The 21,577-nt window shown below is 44.2% G+C and overlaps 1 protein-coding gene across 1 annotated transcript in view; it reads right to left on the bottom strand.

Annotated features, from left to right (window-relative positions):
• The window catches only part of DCPS (decapping enzyme, scavenger), a 29,222-nt gene extending 9,659 nt beyond the window's left edge, over positions 1 to 19,563 (bottom strand). The window contains exon 1 of the mRNA XM_085899023.1: positions 19,269 to 19,563. Coding sequence (XP_085755149.1) covers positions 19,269 to 19,433 — 165 coding nt within the window. The 5' untranslated portion in view covers positions 19,434 to 19,563. The remainder of the gene's footprint in view (positions 1 to 19,268) is intronic.
• Between the last annotated feature and the right edge of the window lie 2,014 nt (positions 19,564 to 21,577).

Below are 21,577 nucleotides of genomic sequence, written 5' to 3'. Positions count from 1 at the left end.
GTCGTGACCCTCTCGGAACAACGCCGGGAGCTAGTCACGGGTGGGTCTTTCGACCTCACCACAATCGTGCCAATCGGCCACCCGCGTAGGATAGGGTTGTTCGCCAAACTCAACCTACCTAAGTACCTACGCGGATGGTTAATCGGGCGATCGTACCTCGCCGCAGGTCAACTTCGGACACGAACCACTTAAGCGGTTCATTCCGTACTGCAGAGATAACCGAGCAGAGTTATCGTCGACCTCGACGGTTCAGATTAGTTACCGGGAACTTACACCCACTACCAATCTCTTACGCGATGCAGGATGGAGAGTCAATAAAAAGAAAGGAGACGAAGCAGAGCGGGAACAGTTCAACAAGCAAGCATTTTATTGCACAACACACAGACACAAAGCAAGCACGTATATTCAGTCACAGTAATAATAAAAGGAACGTATTCAAGCACAGAAAGAAACAGTAAGAAAGAGATACTATCGACTACGACCGACACACGGCAACACTTACACAGTTTTACTTAACAGACGGCTCCACCACAAGCATTTACACAAAAAGCAAAGGAAAAAGAAAGCCACCCTCATAGGCGAGGGGGCAGACAGGTCCTTAGACCAAATGTACGTGAATCCTGGAGGATCGGCCAGGTCCACGAGACCGGGGAGGTCTTACCCGCGTCCTCGTGACGCGATGGCGGGCAAGCCACAATGTTCGCACCGCTGCACCCCGACTCCATGTCCTGGCGTGGTCGGCGAGTCCTCTTCGGCGTGCTCCGCGCGAGCGGTCCCATTGGCACCACGTTTAGGGTGGGGGAGGAACGGGGACCCCCCCCCTCGGCACCATCTCAGCGCGAATGGGGGGGGGGAAATCGTTGATGCTCAGGGAGAGGGGTATGGATGGCTTGCCTGGATCTCGCGACGAGTCAAGCGACCCCCACACCGCAACCTCATCGCCGTCCATCGTCTTCCCTGTAACTCCTCCGCAACTTCTCTCCAAGCTCAACTTCACCCTCTTTTAGTTCCACACTCCCGCCGCGAGTCGCCTTGCGCTCGTATCTTTATAGGTCTCAGGAGGAGCCGATATGCAAATATGCGGATCAAAACGCGATTGGAGGCGGGGCCACGCCACCCTCTGTTCAGCCATTGGTTGGGCAAAAGGGGCGTGAACCTCCCTTGATCCGCATATTTGCATAAACGGACTTCACAGACACGCGCTTGGAGGCGGGGCCAAGCCGCCTCGCGTTCGCCCATTTGACGGAGGGGAAGTGGGCATGAAGCATTTTGGATCCGAATTTTCCCCTCGGAAAGGCCGCCATTCGCGCTCGCGGCTCGGTGCGTTTGGCACCAATCGCCGAACGGGCCATAGACAGCCCGACGTTCAGAGTTCACAGGTGGTGCGGTTGTTGGTTGTGAAGGAGAAAGGCGAAGGTGGTGGAGGGTTTTCTGTGGTGGTTTGATGGTTATGGTGTCGTTTGGGAATGGCGGTGAAGCGATGTTTGCGGGATGGAGTTGTGAAGGTAAAGGTAGTGGCTGTTTGCGTTGTTGGCGGCTTAATGGTTGAAAATAACAATAGAGAAAGAAAAAATGGCTAACTGAAGGATCGCAGCCCGAATGGATCACATAAATTCCCTCTATACAACGGGTGTGGGCAAACTACACATGGACTTAGAGATATCTCACCTGAGGACTCTTTATGGTGTAATGCGAATTTCCACAACCATAACAGTATGTTTGTTGGGTGGTCGCTAGAGTACCCTTATTTTTAATTTTTCCGTCTGTCTGTATGTTTGTATGTTTGTATGTAATGGACAGCTCTGGAGGCCAGAGGAGTCAACCAATTTTGTTGAAACTTGACAGGTCGGTTCATAACAGGATCTCGTTCTATGCTTTTGAGCACCGTTGCTATGGACACCACCGTTGCCTAGCAACGGGACTGAGAATTTTTTGGAAAATCCTAAAAAAAAATTGTTTTTTCGAAAATCAAAAATCGGCTTCCAGGCTTTAATGCGCACTATAATAAACCTCTGTCAAAAATTTTCAGCCCAATCCGTCAAAAACTATGACTAGTATGCAATTATGTAGCGACCACCCATGTCGCCTACCAGCTTATATGTTTGTTTGTATGTCATGGACAGCTCTGGAGGCCAGAGGAGTCAACCGATTTTGATGAAACTTGACAGGTAGGTTCATACCAGGATCTAATTGTATGCTTTTGAGCACCGTTGCTATGGACACCACCGTTGCCTAGCAACAGGACTTTGAAATTTTTGAAAAATCCTAAAAAAATAATTGTTTCGAAAATCAAAAATCGGCTTCCAGGCTTTTATGTGCACTATAATCAACCTCTGTCAAAAAATTTCAGCCCGATCCGTCAAAAACTGTATGACTAGTATGCAATTATGTTGCGACCACCCATGTCGCCTACCGGCTTGTCATTTTTTGGTTTATCTATCCGCTCACTTTTAATCACCTAAAGGTCACAATTTTAAACCGATCTTCACAAAACTTCACCAAATGGTGCATTTCTAACTTATGTTTGACGTGCTTTGAACCAATTATTTACGTAGTCCCAACACACATCGACGTATGTAGACGTATTCCAATGACGTCTTCCGGTCGACAAAAAAAAAAAAAATTTACGTGTTTCTAGCTTACAACTGCCATATAAAGACGTGTTCCCAGCGGTTTTGGGAATTGGTATATAAAAATGCTGCTCATAAAAGGGGAATCCAACAGTGTTTTCGAGTCCTTTTTGAGTCGATGTCCATGTCAGCAGTAACAGTATCAGTATCAGTATTAGTATTAGTAGTAGTTTGTTCATGTTGGCAGTAGTAGGTGAGTATGAGGGGGAGGGTGTGGGTTATGATGGATCGTCCTTGCGTCCACGTGTCCACGGGTAGGAAACATCTTTTCACCATTGTTCGAAGTTCTTCGCGGCTAATTTTTTATAGGGCTTTTTCAACAATGAGCTATGGCTTGTTTTTACGATTTAGGTCTATTCATAACGGGTTGGACAAATGCACAATGAACTAATAATGTGCATTGAGCGCTTTGATTACTTATAGATACGATATACCAACGAATAATTATCGTGAAGCCGGCGTTCACAAACTATGCCCAACGATAGCCCAACTTATCCATATCGTGCGGCAGTTTATCTTTGCCGGTGACGTAGGGTTCGCTATTCATCGGCTGCCACTCAACGATTTAAATGGCTGCATCTCCACTATTGAAAGTAGACGCTTGCGCTCAACAATTGGATTTTTTTGACACTCAACGACTTTTAAACTGTACCACTCAGCTATTTTCATTGTTTACAATGAACGATTTAAATTGCTGTCACTCGCCTTTGTTTTTTGACGCTGGCGCTCGGAAATTTTAATCGTTTCTATTGATCGTGCTAAATCGCTCAAACCCCACTATTGAAAGTAGACGCTTGCGCTCAACAATTCGATTTTTTTACACTCAACGACTTTTAAACGGTACCACTCAACTATTTTCATTGTTTAAAATGAACGATTTAAATTGCTGTCACTCGCCTTTGTTTTTTGATGCTGGGGTTTTGAAATTTGAAGCGTTTCTTCTGAACGTGTTAAAACGCTCAAACTCGACTATTTTAAATAGACGCTGCCGATGGACAATTGGAATCATAGCCAAGCTAGACATCGAAGTGTGAACATCCTCGTCATGCCGAAGAAAAGTTTGAAGAATGCTGCAAATAAGTGTCCTGGCCGTGGCCGTGGACGCTGACGCAAGGACGATCCATTATACCGACATCTTTCAGCCTATGACTAACTTAAAAGTAACGTCTGTCGATGTGTGGCAACGATCGCGTAACGTGCCAACAACACGTTAATCATAGGTTAGAAATAAATTTCGGGTACGCTAAACATTACCTCGGCGTGTCTCAACTTATGATTAACTTACAAGTAGCATGTGTTGACGTCTGTCAACGATCGCAGACCGTGCATACAACGTGTGGCCAGCGTAGCGGAACGTGTGAGTCATACGCCGGCATACGTCGTGAAATTTCAAGCATGAAAAAATTTGAGGACAACCAAAAAGTACAACGTTGAAAGCCAGCGTACAACGACGTATGGCAGTGTTTTTCAGCGTGCTCTCAATGTTATCAAAACTTACCCATAACGTATTCAACGTGTGCCAACGTTTTAGAAAAAAAATTCAAAAATCGGCATACGTTGGCTAAAACGTCAAGGTGTGACCGGGCCTTTAGATGTGCTGCGGATCGATTTAATAGTTAGGGAGCGAACAATGGAGACGTCCCTCCCCCTCTTCTGCAAAGAGGAAGAAGAACCCTGCGGTGACGTCAACAACTCTCTCCCACCCGTGGTTGAGCGTGAGGTGGATCACGAGGGCATGAGTCACGTCGGGTGCGGGGGAGGGGGTGGGAAGGATAAAGGGGAGATCCTTTCTTTGTTCGTGTGGGAGTCCGGTGGTAGGGCTGAGTTCGTGGGAGTCCCGTGGTAGGGCTGAGTTCGTGGGCTGAGTTTGTGGGAGTCCTGTGGTAGGGCTGAGTCCGTGGGCTGAGTTCGTGGGAGACCAGTGGCAGAGTTCGTGTGCTGAGTCCTGTGGGAGGAGTAAGATTTTTTTTGCTTCGGAGAGAGTAGTCGTTCAGCAGGCCATTGGATCCTGCTTGGCTTGAGGCCTTCGGAAGCTTTTTGCTTCGGCTGGCTCAGTGAGTTTCGGCTGCTGCTTTGTTTTAGAAGGAAATTGAGCCAGTTGTTCGGCTCGAGCTGCGAGTGGAGGCTTCTTCCTCTTCTTCCTCTTCTTCTTGGTTCGTGGAGCTTTTCGTTCTCCATTTTGTTTCCCGGCTTGGTGCGACGCGTCGGCCTCTTCTTGGAGTTGGATCCTCGGGGAAGCGACGATCGACAAGAAGGATCGGCGCCTCGTCTCACCAGCACGTGCTGAGAAGCGTGGGAGGATTCGCGGGAGCTCGGGAAGGATCCCGGCGATTGGATCCAGCTCACTCTCGCTGGAGCCCGGGTCCGGACAAGTTGAAGACCACACGAGGTGGAAAGGTTCGAGTCACGAAAGAGCTGGAGCTCGTGATTAAAGGCCTTTGCCACCATTTCTTGGGTGTGTGTGTGTGCGTACGTGTGTCCGTAGGCCCGTCTAATAAGTAGGAACAACTGTTGTTAAGTGTAAATGACTGTACATAATAAGTAGACGGTTGTAGTTCTTTTGTCATGCTTTTGTTGCTTGTATAATTGCATACGTGTTTTGCCTTATTTAATTGCATATGTGTTTCATTATAATAAATGTCCTTGTGTGAATGTAAACTTGCTCGTTGCGTCCATTCCCTCATTGACTGAACATTTCGTGTGTTGGGAGTTAGAAAGCCGTTGGTTTGCCGTAATAGGGAGACATTTGGACAGACGGTTCTCGGCGATTACTCCACTCGGAATCGCGCACGGACAAGCTCGTCTCGGCGGTTTGTTCCGTACGAGTTCCGTCGAGGGTGGAATACCCCTGTAGTTGGATCACGTGGGTATTTAGGTAAATTGAAGATTGGCAATCGACCCTACCCCACGTGATCTGACGATTGGCATATTTCGGTTCTTGTACAAGGACCCGTCGCTCGGAGTTATCCGGGCGGCGATCTATATTCCGGGCGATCGGTCGGGCCGACTCGACTTGCGGCTCCGTTCAGAGCGGTCGGTTGGCGGCTGACCCCAGCCAGTAACAATATTTTAAAATGTAAATATATGTTTTTCTGCATTCTAATTGTTTCTCGTTATGGTCAATATATTGATATACAAGAATAATTATAAAAAAGTGAAATGTATTGAGGGTAAAATAAAAAAATTATAGCTTTTTTTGTCCAAAAATGTAAATTTTTTGTCCCGAAAAATTTTTTTTACCTGATACTGATTTTGGCTCCAGCACCAAAACAAATAAGAAATGTTGAAGACACAAGATGAAATCAAGTCTATGGCAATACAATATAATTATGTAAATCATTGAAACATGACAAAATTCAAAATTCCACTCAGGGCAATCCCATCTGCCTGATGAAGGTTTCGAAATGAAAATGAAAATTCGCATTAAACTCAGAAACTACATCCATTATAAACTTATTATACATGTTGAGAAAAATCAAGCGTATTCAAGTTAGAACTCGACAATGTCGTCATCATCCTCATCATTGTCACATGGAGTGTTTGTGCAGCCAGAGCCCCTGCAGTTTCCACAAGCTGGAGTGCACTCAATGTTGTGCTTCTTGCATGTGCGGGGGAATCAAAATCTGTTGAGTTTGCTTTTGTTGCAATTTGTGGGAGGTTGACCAAATATTTCTGCTAAAATGCCTGTACTATTATGACAAAATTAGGTGGATTTGAGTTGGTTGTGTGACAAGATCAAACCAATTCGATTTTGGTTCAGATCCAGCCTATCAATGGGATACACAACGTAAACTGTTCAGCCTAGCAAAGGTAAGTGCTCTTCTGAGTGCCGTTCTACTTTGTTCTGTTTTGCCAAGTGTCGCGCCACGAGTGTTTTTTCAAGTGTTTTTGTCCGCACAGAACTTGTGCATTTTCTCTACGACCTATTTTCTCTATTTCTTTTCTCTACGCTGCTCAGATTGAGACAAAATTTTCACCACAGGAGCAACTACACATGTAGAACATTTTAATGAAAATTATGACATTTATAGGTCACATGGTGTGGCAGCCATGTTGGAAAAAACTGAAAAAAATTGGACCTCTGTATCTCTGAAACCGCACTAAGGAAAAAATTGAAACTTGGCACATGGCAAGTACTACTTATAGGGAATAAGTGATTTTTTAAATGACGTCATAATTGCATATGTAGAACATTACATCCGATCAGTATGAAGATTTTTGAGGGTCATCGCGGGATAAAATTGTCCATAGTAAAAAAAATTGATGACATCGGTCACGTGATTCGGCAGCTACATCGTTTGTTTGTTTTTAAACCTTCAAAAATCTTCTTCTCTGAAGTGGCTGAACAGATCGAGGCAAAACTTTACACGTATGACCGCCTATCCATGAGGAACAAAAGTTTCACACAAATTATGTCATTGGTTACACGGTTTGGCAGCCCTATTGGATTTACCCTAAAACCCATTAAAATATGTTCTCCAGAAAGGCTGGACAGATTGAGGGGAAACATCACACAAATGTTCCACAAGCCTTGGGAGTTCAAGGTTGTAAAGAAATAATTGATAGGTCAAATGATTTGGCAGCCATATTGGATTGAACAAAAATATTAATGTTTTCTGTGGAACTGCGTAATCAATCAACATAAATTTTTCCAATTATGATCTAGTAGTGATGGGGAATGCATGTTTTAAATTTCAACTTGATTGGACACATGGTCTGGCAGCCAGAATGATTGAATTTTTTGATGTGGGTTCTTTTTTTTTTTTTAAATATTTTTTAAATAAGTCTCACTTGGCTGTGCCTGGATGGGTTTGAGGGTAGAGGAGTAGCAGCTGAAATGTGAATCCTATCCAGGTTTCTCCTGATGACTTCATCTTTGCTTTTTGCTTTTTTGGGGTTCTTTCTGATGACTCCATTGCAGGACTGGTCTTCCATTTGATTTGAATTGAATTTATTTTAATCCCATTCTCAATTCAATTGAATAATTATAATAAAACGTCATAGGTCACGGTCAGGTGTCCAATCAAAGCTGGGTTGCATCAAAGTGGGACATCTTGGAACCCAGTCATCACTGCCAACAGTTATAAAGTGGCATTTCCAATTATGTCTCATTAATTGTGTAACACACCAGTTCACAAACACCACACAAAACTAAACAAACATCACACAAAACTAAACAAACACCACACAAAACTAGTCCTGGTGAGGGTCTGCAATCTCCGATTGCTCTTTTTCTTGTTTGTGCTGTATTTTTCAAATTTGTTTTTGTGTTGTTCAAGGTCTGCCTTCACCACTCCTCGGCAAGCAACTGTGAAAATCCAGAGTTCCTTTTGTCTCTGTATTCCTCGTTTTGCTTTCTTCTTCCCAAATATTTTACTTCTACCTCTTCAACATTTTGATGTTACTTTTCCACTCCACAATGATCTCATTCTACTTGAACTTCCCTCCATTTGTACTTACTGTTCTCCATTCCTCCCCCCCCATTTTTTTCTTCTCAATGTCTCCAAACTGAATCTTCATTGAATATAAATGCTTCTTCCTTTAAAGGCTTTTAAAAACATTTTAAAATGCTTCAATGTCCTTATTTTTCTGTCTGAGAGATTGTCCTTATTTTTCTGTCTGGGTACTCCACATGTTCTTCTACACCACAATCTTTTTCTCTTCATCTTCTTCTTCTTCAGAAATATTATTTTCCAAAACTGTACGTCAGCAAAGCACTTGGTTTACCAACCCTCCTCCTGCAACTGCAGCACCACCTTTCTCCATGCCTTAAACCACAATTCTTACTTTCCATCACATGAAATTTATCTCCGTTTGTCCAATTTGGGAATTTGGAAAAAGCATCCATCCACTTCATATACCCTCTTTCTTATTTCCACTTCCCCCTCCTATTCCATCCCCTCAATGCTTCATGTCCCCCCCTTTCTGCATCCCTCCTCACCACACACACCTAATGCTTCTCCTTCACACCACCACCTCAATGTTTCCCCCCGCACCTCACCACCTCAATGCTTCCCCCTCACTCACATTATCCCATACCGCACCCACTCAAACTTTACCCCTCACCCTACCTCCTCAAAGTCCCCACCTCCATTAGCCCCGGTCGGCACCTTCCCAACGCCTCTTGCCATGTCCTTAATTGTGTGGGCCTCAAACAGATCTCTCAACCCAGCCGCTGCTGATAAACCAGACATCATCTGTTTAACAAAATCCTTCCTCCCACAGGACGTCCCTGACGCCTTAGTGTCTTTTCCTCAGCTATTGTCTACTTTGATTTGATAGGCTTGAACCCCACACTGGCTACGGAGTTGTACTTTACATCAATTACTCAATTTCTCACTGCCCTTGAACTAATCTTACACCCTCCGTCTCCAACAACCAAAGTATATTTGGCTGCGACTTCCCCTCTGCTCTCACCTCTTGTTTGGCTGTGTTGTACCGTCCTCCAAACTGATGATGCCATCTACATATATCTATCTCTATCTCTATCTCTATCTCTATCTCTCTCTCTCTCTCTCACAACATAGACAAACTTTTAACCAATCATCCCAATCAATTGTTACCATTCCCACATGGATTTCTCCCAATTGTAAATCCTTCCTTCTGGACTTGGGGATGACAAACTTCCCTGTAAATGTCTCTTGCTCTTCCTTTGCTCCAATTGGTTCATCTGATCATATACTTCTGAGTCAACATTTCTCCAGCAATTATCAGAGCTGCCTCAGTGACAGTGAGTCCGGCAGTTTATTCAGGCATATTGGCAAGGAATGCAAGCAGCCATCTCACTTCAGCATTGGTCTCCCATATCTACTGCCCCTGTTATGAACTCAGCCTGGGAATTCTTCCATAAAAACTTGCTCTTCCTTATACAAAGATTCATCCCATCTTGTATTCAGTTCCTACACTTCTTCCCGCACATGGTACACTGAATCCTGTGGTGAGACAGTTGCTCCGAAACAACTTGCTTTCTCTTCCTGGAAAGCAAACCCTACCAAAGGCAATCTCGGCTCATTCCACAAAGCCCAAAATAAGCGTGTGTCCACTCCAAGAGAGCCAGCAAACAACATCTCTCCAACCTCAGGATTGAACTTTCAAACTTGTTTCCCTCCTCGAAAACCTGGTTCCGCCTTGTTAAGTCTGTTTCCGGAGTATGTTTCCCTTCCACCCCCTTCCTTCTCTTCAAATGGCACCACAGCTGACACCACTCATAAGAAGACCTAATGCCTCAATTCTGTGTTTGCTTCCAAATATTTTGTCCCCAACCCCTCGCTCTCTGTAACCACCCTACCTAATTGTACCCAACTGCTCCTGGACTCTGTCTTTTGCTCCTGTGATGGTAGAGAAGTTTCTGGCAACTCTTATTTCTGATTCTGCAACTAGACCAGACAGCATCAGCTCATGTGTCCTAAAAACCTACTCTGCTGCTCTTGCACATCCTCTTTCTGCTGTTTTCACCCTATTGTTTGCCCTTGGTCATCTTCCATCTGCTTGGAAATCAGCTCACGTAAAAAAGGTGCAAAAACCGATCCCCTTAATTACAGACCTCTCAGCTTGCTTCCAATCATCAGCAAGGTCATGGAATCCATTGTTGTAGTTGACATGAAATTCTTCCTTTTCTCCAACAGCCTCATTTTAGATCACCAACTCAGATTCAGACCAGGTCACTCCACCTCGTGATTGCTGCTCCTATTCTCCAAACAATGAATGGAGGCCCTCAATGTTAGACATAAGATCAAGGCAGTCTCACTACATTCAATGGCCTGCAAAAGTATTCACATTTTGATGCCACCTGAACTTATTTTATGATGCTTTCAAATCAAACTCAGTATATAGAGTCTTTACGAGCTACTCCATAGTGATAAAGCTAAAAAATGCAGATAAAATGTGAATAAGTCAAATTAAGAGAGAAAATCAGATGATTCTCAGTTGCATAAGTATTCAACCCCTTTGCCTAATTAACCCTAAATCACTTCAGGGGCAAATTATTTGTTTGACAGGACACAAAAATAAGCATAATAGGTTTCACCTGTATGCAAGTAATCAGTGGTTTAACTTGAAAATTAAGCTCGCCCACTTATCTCAAGAGGTTTAAGGTGCAACTCACTGAGTCAACCAACAAGGCCAACATGAAGACGAAGGATCTTTCCAAAGAAGTCAGACATAAAGTGGGGGAGAAGCACCGTTCAGGAGAGGGTTATGAGAAGATTTCAAAGTCATTCATTATCCCTTTGAGTACGTTGAAATCTATCATAAAGAAGTGAAACACGTAACATACCACCAAGACTCTACCCACATCTGGTCACCCATCCAAACTCAGCAGCTGGACAAGCAGGAAACTGGTTCGGGATGTCACTGTAAATCTAACAATGACTTTGAAATATATGCAAGGCTCAATGTCTGAGATGAGGGTCAGGGTTCATCAATCAACAATATCTCGTTCCCTTTGCAAAGTTGGCCTTTATGGACAGGTGGCAAAACAAAGCCATTACTGAAAACGACACATCTTGAAGCTCGTAGAGAGTTTGTGAAAAAGCATTTCAATGATACTGCAGGCATGTGGTGATATGTTTTGTGGTCTAAATTCAAAGTGCTACGTCTGGCGCAAGCTTAATACTGCACTCATCCAGTAAACACCATGCTTAATGTCAAACATGGTAATGGCAGCATCACGTTATAGGGCTGCTTTTCATCAGCAGGACTTGGCAAGCTTGTGAGGATAGAAGAGAAAATGGGTGGTGTGACGCACTGGAGAACCCTTGATGAGAACCTGCTCGAGTCGGCCATGAATGTGAAACTGGGTGGGAGATTCACGTCTCAGCAGGACAATTATCTGAAGTACAAAGCTAAAGCCACACTGGAGTGGCTCAATAAGAAGAAAATAAAAGTTCTTGAGTGGCCCAGTCAAAGTCTGAACTTGAACCCAAATGAACATTTATGGCGAAACTTGAAGACTGCAGTCCATCGACGATCCCCATCAAACTTGGCAGAACTCGAGCAGTTTTCACGTAAAGAATGGGCAAAGATTTCACCATGTCACTGTGCAAAGATGGTGGAGACCTACCCAAAAAGACTCAAAGCAATCATTGCTGTAAAAGGTGCTTCCATCAAGTGCTGACCTTAGGGGCTGAATACTTTTGCAACCAGTGAATTTTGATTAGTACATGTTTTTTGAGAGTATTCCTGACATGTAACCTCCTTGAACTATAACAATGTTTAGTTTGATCCCTTCAGTTATGAATAAAAAAAGTTCATTTGGAAAAAGTTTCTAAATTAATTCATCTAAATGTGGCATTTTTGGTAGGAGGTGAATACTTTTGCAGGTAACTGTACATCAAGCTTTCAATACAGTATGACATCCTGCTTTGCTCTCCAAACTCTCTACCTATGGCATCCAAGGCCAACTCCACACATGGCTTGCTGACTCCCTCTACCCACATAGCCAACATGTGGCACTCAAGTGGCTCTCTCGTAGCCAATGTGTGGCTCCTTTCATCTCTCCCTGTTAAGGCTGGAGTTTCCCAAGGCAGTGTTCTGGGCCCAGTCCTATTACTAATCTTCATCAACAATCTCTTTGCCTCTCGGGAAAATCCTCTATATCTATTTTTTGACAACTCCACCCTCTGTCATGACATCCCTCATCCTTCAGGCAGGCAAGTAGCAGTCTCTTCCCTCTTGACAAAAATCACAAGCTGGTCAAAGACTTGGAATTTGTATTTCAATCCAGCAAAATCTCACATTCTCATTCTCTCTCTCATTCTTTTTTCCTCTTCCTCTCTCTCAGGACCACCTGCCAAACCCTCCTATCTATTTTCTTCACAATCCTCTTGAGAAAGTTGAGTCACTTAAACTCTTGGGTCTCACTAACAGCCATGATCGTTCTTGGTCAAATGACATTTCAAAGTTGGCCACCTATGCCAGTCACCAACTGTGTATCCTCCATTGTACGAAGTCCTTCCATTACACACCTGAACTTCCAATGACAAGGCCGTCATCCTCAGCTTGATGGAGTACAGATCTCCACTCTGGGCAGGGACTCATGTCCCACACCTGGCTCCTCAGCTTGGCGCCATGGAAATCAAGGCCTTCAATGTTATTTAAATATCCTGTGACGAAGCGGAGTCTATTGGCCTATCACTTTCCCATTGCAGACACATCGGTGATCTGTCTGTCTTTTACCTCCTCCTTTCTGGTCTTGCATCCTCTATTCCGATGCTCTTTCCATGCTTTGTCCCTCCCCAACCTCACCCCCCTCCCCACCCTACAGGTTTCTGCATGGCGCACGCAGTCCACCATCAATCCCTTCTGGTGAAACAACCCAAATACAGAATCACTGCTCACCTCCACTCATTCGTTCCTCTTTTTTTTCCCCCACTGTGGAACCAGCATCCACATTCTGTTCAATGTCATTCTTCCCACCAAGTCTTCAAGACACCTGTTAAACACAATCTCAGATCATCCCCCATTCAAAACCATGATCTTTTCTATCCCCATTAAGCATCCGTCCTTCCCTAAGCCGACCCTCCTTCCAAATTTCCAGTTTTCCCTTCCTGAGTGTTTGCTTCTGTATCCTTCTTGCATCTGTATCCATTCCTATCCATACATCCTCCCCGACCCCTCATTCCTTCCCGCACTCATTGTTTGTCCCTCTATTTTGTCCATGAACTCCGCTGATGTTGTTTCGCCCCCCCTTCCCCACCCCACCCCTTTATCTACTGTTGCTTTTGGTCTGTTGCACTTGCTCTTCCAAGAACCTGGACGTTGGATACAAAAAAGGAAAGGGTTTTTCATGCAGAGAGTAGTTACTGTACTTCTGCCACTGAACGTGGACGGTGATTATGTTTTTGTCCCTGTTTGTCTGTGAGCAGGATATCTCAAAAATTTGTGATGGATTCAGACAAAATTTGGTGGACAGGTTGGGTGTGCGGCAAGGAGAAAATGAATCGATTTTGGAGAAGATCCGAATCCAGATCTGGATGAGAATATTTAAGTTTTTAAAGTGATTCTTCACCAATCAGAGATGGGACCAAAAAAAGATATGTAGCATGAAATTTCAAATTTTTCTGGGGCTCGATATGTTCAACTGGATCAGGCATTGCGTGGCGGAGGTATGTGCTCCACCGCGTGCCCTTCTAGTTTTAAGTTCTTTCACAGGATTTTCTGGGAAACCCTCAAAATGGTGTTTTTATGTGCATTGGCTTTATGCACTTCATATTCTGCAAAGAAAGTGGAAAAACATCCGTTCATAGCATGACGTAGGTGGAATTATCGTGATGATTAGACTTCACTGCATTGCTGGACTTTTAAGACATTGGGAGGGGGGGGGAGCCCAGATGCAAAGGCAGGGAAATTGATCGTTAGCAAATGGTCACGTTTGAGTTCATAACATTTTGAAACATGATCAGATCATGCCTGATGGACACGCCATCGGAAACCCACCATCGGAAGCTGAAGTATTTTGCTTGGAACAACCGGGGGAAACCCGTGATTCAACGCAGAAAATCAGCTATTATCAAATGGTCAATGGCCGCCAGCAGTGCAACTCTGCAGCCACAACTCTCAGCCGCTCTGCCTCCTGTAACGCGCACCCTCCCTTGCAGTTCCGAACCGGTGCTCAATGGCGAACTCGACAACTGGAACCTCCGAATTGAGGTGTTTGGATCTTGCGACTTGGAGCAGCAAGTCCCCGACGTCGGCAGTGAAATCATGATAGAGTCAACGGAACCAACTTCAAATAAATCAAGTGGAAATATGTTTAATTGCCAAATGATCGAAAAGGACTGAATTAAGATGAAGAGTAAATTTATTTGAATAAAAAAAAAGGAAAACTATTGAGTAGTTACAATAGACGGATTATATTTAAACTTGCTATTAAATTGTAAATTTCACAAGTAAAAATAACAAGAAGAACAATAATAATGAGAACAGCACTCGGTAGAGCACACACTTCTGCTGGGGTAAATAGTTTACATTTTGTATCCCACTGATCGGCCAGATCTGAACCAAAATCGAATCCGCTTGTTGTTGTCACCTAACCATCTCATCCACAGCTTTTTCAAATATCATGCTATATGTATATCATTTTTGGCTCCATCTCTTAATGGGGGGGAGGGGGGGGGGAAATCACTTAATAATCATAAATTCTCGTATCCTGATTCGGATCGTAACCAAAATTGAATCAATTTTTCCTTGTCACACACCCAACCAGCCCACCAGGTTTCGTGTGAATCTGTCCATAACGTTTTGAGATATCAGGCTCACAAAGTCCAACAGACAGACAGACAGAGGTGAAAACAGAGCATCCGTCCACCTTTTGTGGTGGAGGTAATAATAGAGCTGTACATGTTTAGCCTGGGTAGTCTGGTATGTAAAAAAAAAAAAAAAAAAAAAAAAAAAAATTCATTGATCATTCAAACGTCATCGATTTTCCACGGTAAGGAACTCCATTTTCAGTTAGGATTGTTTGAAAGTTAATCACGCTTAGATGTTGATAGATTGCACCATCAGAAGACATAATTCAGTGTGTGTGTGTGTGTTACGTTAGTGATTGAAGTGCAATGCCAATGATGAATATACGGTGCACGTATGATCTCATAACTTGCATTGAAAGTACATTGTGTATGCTATAAGCCATAGTAAATGAAAGCTTGCATTTCCTCCTGGTGCCTGCAACCCCAACTGGAAGTGTGCACAATGATCAGAGGTCATAAAAAACCCCCGATGTAGCACAACCTGTCGATTTAAGATAGCATCCATTTTCACGATAAGACACCGCACGTATTCTCGTGTACACCACCCTCCCTATTCAATCTCCAGGTGCTGCATGCATTGCCGAAGGCCCTTGGCACCCGGCGATGATGTGGGCTGAAAAGGCACACCGGTACTCAGTTTTCTTTCGTTTTCTTGTTTGTTTGTCCAGGTGATGTCTCAGCCATCCTTTTAGTTCGGAAGCTGAACTTTGTGCACAATAGTGCACTCGTGCTTTGGCAAAAACAGTAATTTTTTTTCATTAATCAATTACGAAATAATTTTCGATTTATTAATTACTTATTTATTTTCTTTCTTATCTGGGCAATATCTCAGGCACCTTTTTGAGCTCGGAAGCTGATGTCTGGACATGATAATGAACAAGTGATTTGGTTATAAAGGGTATTTTTTATTTATTAATCAATTAATTACTTATATAAATTATGCAATTGACAAATTAATTATTGTACACCGCTCCCTCACAATTACGTCTCCATGTGCTGCAATGTCACACGCCGGAGGATGTTATTTATATATTTAGTATGGGCCAGTGTATTTTGAATGTACCTCTGCCTGCTTGTGCTTTTTTTTTTTTAAGGAAATTAAATATTTCATTATTTTCCCCCCTAATAATATAAACTAGCAAATGCCACCCATCGCTTCACTGACGGGAATACTAAAGAGAGGGGGGAGAAAAAGAGGGGGTAGGAGAGAGAAGAGAGTGAGGAGGTGGAGGGGAAAAGAGAGAGGAAGGAGGGGAGCGAGGAGGGAGGAAGAGTGAGGAGGGAAGGCAGCACGAGGTGAGAGGAAGGGAAGGCAGATGTCCCGTGGAGCGTTTATTACGACTCACACCGTCTCATAAAAATGATTCTGTATAGAATAACAGTGAAGATGGAAACAAAATAACGTCTGAAAACCATTTTCTTCCAGTCATACTATAAGTACCACCTGGAGACAAACACCGCCCGGACACGTCTGGAGACAAAAAGAAAAACTCGCCGGATGCATCCGTAGCCAAGCCATCTGGAAACAAATTCCCGTCCAGACATAAACATCGCCCGGACACGTCCAGAGACAAAACCCGAGAGAGGCGTCCAGAGACAAACACCGCCCAGACACGTCTGGAGCCAAACACTCGTCTGGACATAAACAATGCCCAACAAGTCCAGACACAAACACCATCCAGAGACAAACATGGACACGTCTGGAGACAATCACCGCCCGGACACATCCTGAGACAGAGAGCGAGGGGATAGAGAAGTGTGGGAAGGTGCTGCACTGTCTTCGGAGGGGGTGGAGCGAGATTGGGACAGACAGATAGACAGAGAGACAGAGATAGAGACAGAGGGTGAGAGAGACAGGTGGGGGAAGGGGAGTCAGCAGAGAGTAAATGTAATGTTACACTTTCTGAACAACGCTCACGCGCATGCACGCACGCACATACTTAGCCGATATCCACAATTTTTCAGGAAGCGGCAGGTTGGCCACAGACTACAGTACTTACTGTATACAACCCAGAAACCTTGAGTAGCTTTCACCGAAAATCAACGTTACATTTATATAAACATTTCAGGGAGATGTTCACAAACATTACTCTTTATAAACAGCTGCGTGTGATGGGTGGAAAATCAATTGGCTCGGTAATGAAGAAAACACGTTATTACGGCAAACGGCTCAGAAATCAGGCGTTATCAAATATGTTTTACTTTGAAACTCACGAAAAGAAACATATAACCTTTGTAAAGCAAATCCGATAACCAAATGCTTTCGAAACAGTTGCAAGGAAACAGTTGCAAAGGAAAGCCTGATAGAACCTCCTCAAGATACGGGATGAAACTTTGCACCACAGCGCCAATAACAGGAATGTCATGTCCACAACTGCGGACGGTCCGTACAGATCCAAATCTACCCATATGCACCATGACCGTGTGTGCTGAATACGCACCTCTACCTTGGATAGCATCTGCCGACCGTACATCTCGATCGGGACACAAACAGTACTGCTTTTGACTGTGGGGCGCTCGGCAAGTCATTACCAATTGGCAAATCGGCAAGTCATTAAGCAACGGAACGCCTGGCTTGGCAAGTCATTACCAATTGCTGTTGTTAAACCCATGCACCCGGAAACGCCCCAAAAATGCCCGAATTGGACGAGTAAACACTTTTTTTTTAGCAGTTAGAACTGCTACCAAGTTCGATTCTGGAGCTTAAATTTTGTAATTCGGTTTACTTTAAGAGATTTGAGGTTATGGCATGTGCAGAAATGAAATAAAGCCACACACACTGGTGTCTCTGGGCGTTTATAAGCATCGCAATGTAACCAGCAATTCATAGATATGATGAACAGGCATTCGATAATACGAGTGAGGAAATGAAAAAAAAAAAAAACTTTATCACAAACAAATCACTGTGGCCTGTTCTGAGTCAAGGCATGGTTGAGTAGGCCAAAAAACATGGCGGCTTCAGACCCCAGTGAGGTTACCTCGGATACGCCTTAAGACCCCATAGACAGTGGAGACCAAGGATGCGCCTGATGAAGGATATAATTAAATAAAACCGTTAATTATCTTCAAAAGGAGTGTTTTAATGAACCCAAACACCCAATTTTCACTCTTGCACTTCCTTATAGTTTTCTTAGGACACATGCAAATTTTCAGGCTGATAGGTTTCATGGTTTTGGAGGACACGCACGCACGCACGCACGCACGCACGCACGCACACACCACTTCCTCGCCCTGCCACCGCCCCAGAGTTCCTGTGGTTCACCCAATCATTGGATCCGTACCAAGTTAAGTCCATTAAATGTTCCCCCAAAGATCAGGTGATTATATTTACATGTCAGACCCCCACACCGTCATCTAAATTCCGATTTACAAAACGGGCTGACCGTGGCCTATATAGATCCTCGCAGCTCTGAAGATGTGGTTACTATTATTACTATCTATATATTAATACTGAAGGGCCAATTTTGTGCTCCTCCTTGCGGTCGCGCCACGTTTTTCTCGGTACTGTGACCTGGACTGGAAGAAACTTCGTACCTGTAAGAGTGCATCGCACATAGTGGCAATAGTCAACTTTCAACTCTGAAGCAGAATAAACACTTTTCGTTGAGATGGGGGCGAGGAGCGAAGAGGCGGGGGGCAAGGTAAGCAAATTTTGGGGCGGGGGTGAACAAATTGAAAGCGGGAAAACGGGGGAAATGGGGCGGGGGTGAGTGGGCAGGGGCTGGGGTGAATTAGGCAGGGTTGAGTGTGAGGCGGTGGACAGGGGCGGGGGCCCGGGGGAAAGTGGGGCGGGGAATCAAGAGACGGGGGGCTGGGAGTGAAGAGGCGGGGCCGGGGTAATTAAATTTTTGGGCGGGGGTAAGCAAATTGAAGGTGTGGGGGGGAATGGGACGGGGGGGAAATGGGACAGGGCGGGGGATGAGTAGGCGGGGGCAAGCACGCCCTGTCCAGTCCATGTCCCTCGAGTGTGGGTGAGCTGGTGAGGGTGGTTGAATGAACGGAATCCGTCTGTGACGGGGTTTCTGCTAGTTATTATTATTAAAGAATGCGTTTTGGAGCGTTATGTCGCAGTCTCTGTCATATATATATATATATATATATATATATATATATATATATATATATATATATATATATATATATATATATATATATATATATATAAATATATAAATATATACATATATATATATATATATACATATATACATATATACATATATACATATATACATATATACATATATACATATATATATATATATATATATATATATATATATATATATTTCCTTGATATTTTTAAGGGGCGACGGGATGGAAGGCGAAGAGAATCAATGGTGAACGTTCGGTAGTCAAACCAGGTGTGTTTAACGGACGCGAAGCACACCTGCTGCGCGGGGAGTCGACAGTGCAGCGAGATGGTCTTGTTCCGCGGGTTTTTACTCAAAACGGACACCAGGTGAAGGCCACGGAGAGGTCTCTCCGCGTTCAGACTTTCGTTCAACCGGCGCCGTTTCGGGCTGCACGCCGAACCTCGCGCTTCCGCCGCCATGGCCTGGAATGAAATTAAATGAATATTTATACGCTTCTTCTTCTTCTTCTTCTTCTTCTATCTCAAAAAATAATTACTTCTTCAGAGCTCGAGGTTCCACATACGCCACTTTACTATTCTTCTTCTTCTTCTTCCACAAAAAATAATTTCAGAGCCCGAGGTTCTATATACGCCACTTTCCAAAAACAGGTTTTCAGCAGGTGAGGTGTGACGTTTTCGACATAGACGGGGATGAAGGCTCTGAAGTGGGAACAACAGGTTTTATTCGGATACGGGTACAGCACAGCACAACACAACACAACACACGAACATGGTATGTTGAGCTTCAATTGTTACAGCAGAGGATGAGGATGGCACCACGAGAGCTTCAATCCGTTTGGAGTGGGCATCAACTACGATAAGGAAGAGCTTCCCTTGAAATGGACCAGTATGGTCGATGCGCAGTCTGGACCATTGCTTTGATGGCCACGACCGCATGGCCAATGGACAGGGCCGGATTTATGTGTTGCGGGGCCCTGGGCCCTCGAAGTACGCGGGGCCCTCTCAGGGCCGCAGCCATTTTTACTTCATATATGCTTATAAGAGTATTCATATATAAATGCACCAACCTCGGCTGGGCAAAAGAAAAAAAACCACGGTTTATGTGTAAAAACATGTATTTCAGAAACTACGAGTAACAAAAGTTTATATACAAGAAACACCACTATGGATGAAAACAACGGAACAGAGAAAATAATCGCAAAACCAAAACGTGATGGTATCATCTCAAATCTCAATGTGGAAAGTTTTTTTTTTGTCGTTTTTGCAGATGTGATTGCATTATTGAACACTTTGTGGTAATTGCTACAATATATTTGCAAGATGTTAAAAACCTACAGAATCTTTTATCTTCTTTTACGCCTGCGCAGTACAGAGCAAACATAGATTCAGGGCGGGCGTGTAATTTTGCAAAAATGAAACCGAGACGGCCATAGCTTGCTGGGATTGGGAAAACCCTCACTTTTTTCGTGTGACCTATTTCTGTGGTAGACCTTAACATTGCGCTCTCATGATCAATGGAAAGAAAAAAAAAAGTAAGTTCAAAGATGTAAAATAAATGACAAACATAACCAAACAGATGCCAAATTAACAGGGATATTGAGAATTTGTTTTGTGATTCACTGACCATTTACACAAACGAACTAGATTTTTTTCACAAACAAACAAAAGGGGGGAAAATAGCAGAATTTCTTGTAATCTCTGCGTTTGCGCGGGGCCCCTGGGAGGAGCGGGGCCCCGGGCCGTGGCCCTGTGGGCTCTGCCCTAAATCCGGCCCTGCCAATGGAGACTGTGGCTGTGTCTTGGCACGGGCTTCACAAGTGTAACAACGGCGTGCACTGGAATCAATGTCACCGTCCAAACCAGGCCACCAAACATGGACTCAGGAAATAGACTTCATGGTGACGATGCCTGGATAAGCATTGTGGAGGTCACTGATCATTTTCCCGCAGAGTTGAGGTGAAATTATCACTCGGCGACCCCAAAGGAGACAGTCTGCATCAATAGAGAGAGAGCCCATCCTTCCGGATGAGGTACGGTTTCCGGTATTGATGTCCAATTACCTGACATAACACAGGGTTTAACTTGTGACAAATCTGGATTGCTATTGGTCGCACAAGCAATCTGCTTCGTGGTTACGGGCGCCTCGTCTTGAATGACATTAGCCATGAGATGTATGATATCGCCAGATTGGGGAGGTTTTGGGATGGTTACGGGAAGCGGCAAGTGACTGAGCTCATCACCACATTACATTTCCTTATCCGGGTGGTAAACCAATGAATGGTCATAACCGGCAAGGGTCAACGCCCAATGTTGTGCACGACCAGATGATGTGGGCAGAATGGCTCTGGTTTCTCCTCGGATACCTAACAAGGGTTTGTGATCAATCTCAATGATAATATTGTTGTGGGGCCGGGTATCGGTGTCGAGCACGACCGCGAGAGGGAGCAGTAGAGTCGGCTCCACCGAACACACTGGAATTTAGGTCATGACACTCGGATCAGTCCGAAAGGCACGGGCCCCTTACAGGACCATGAATCGCCAATAATTTGACCGCGTGGTATAGGGTTAATTGCCAAACTTCAATATACCTAAGTACTCACGCG

Source organism: Eptatretus burgeri, chromosome 1 (genome assembly GCF_056783735.1).
Source record: "Eptatretus burgeri isolate ZD-2024b chromosome 1, Ebu_testis_v1, whole genome shotgun sequence".
NCBI lineage: Eukaryota > Metazoa > Chordata > Myxini > Myxiniformes > Myxinidae > Eptatretus > Eptatretus burgeri.
The sequence above is the reverse complement of the archived record's forward strand: the minus strand, read 5'-3'. Positions and strand labels throughout refer to the sequence as shown.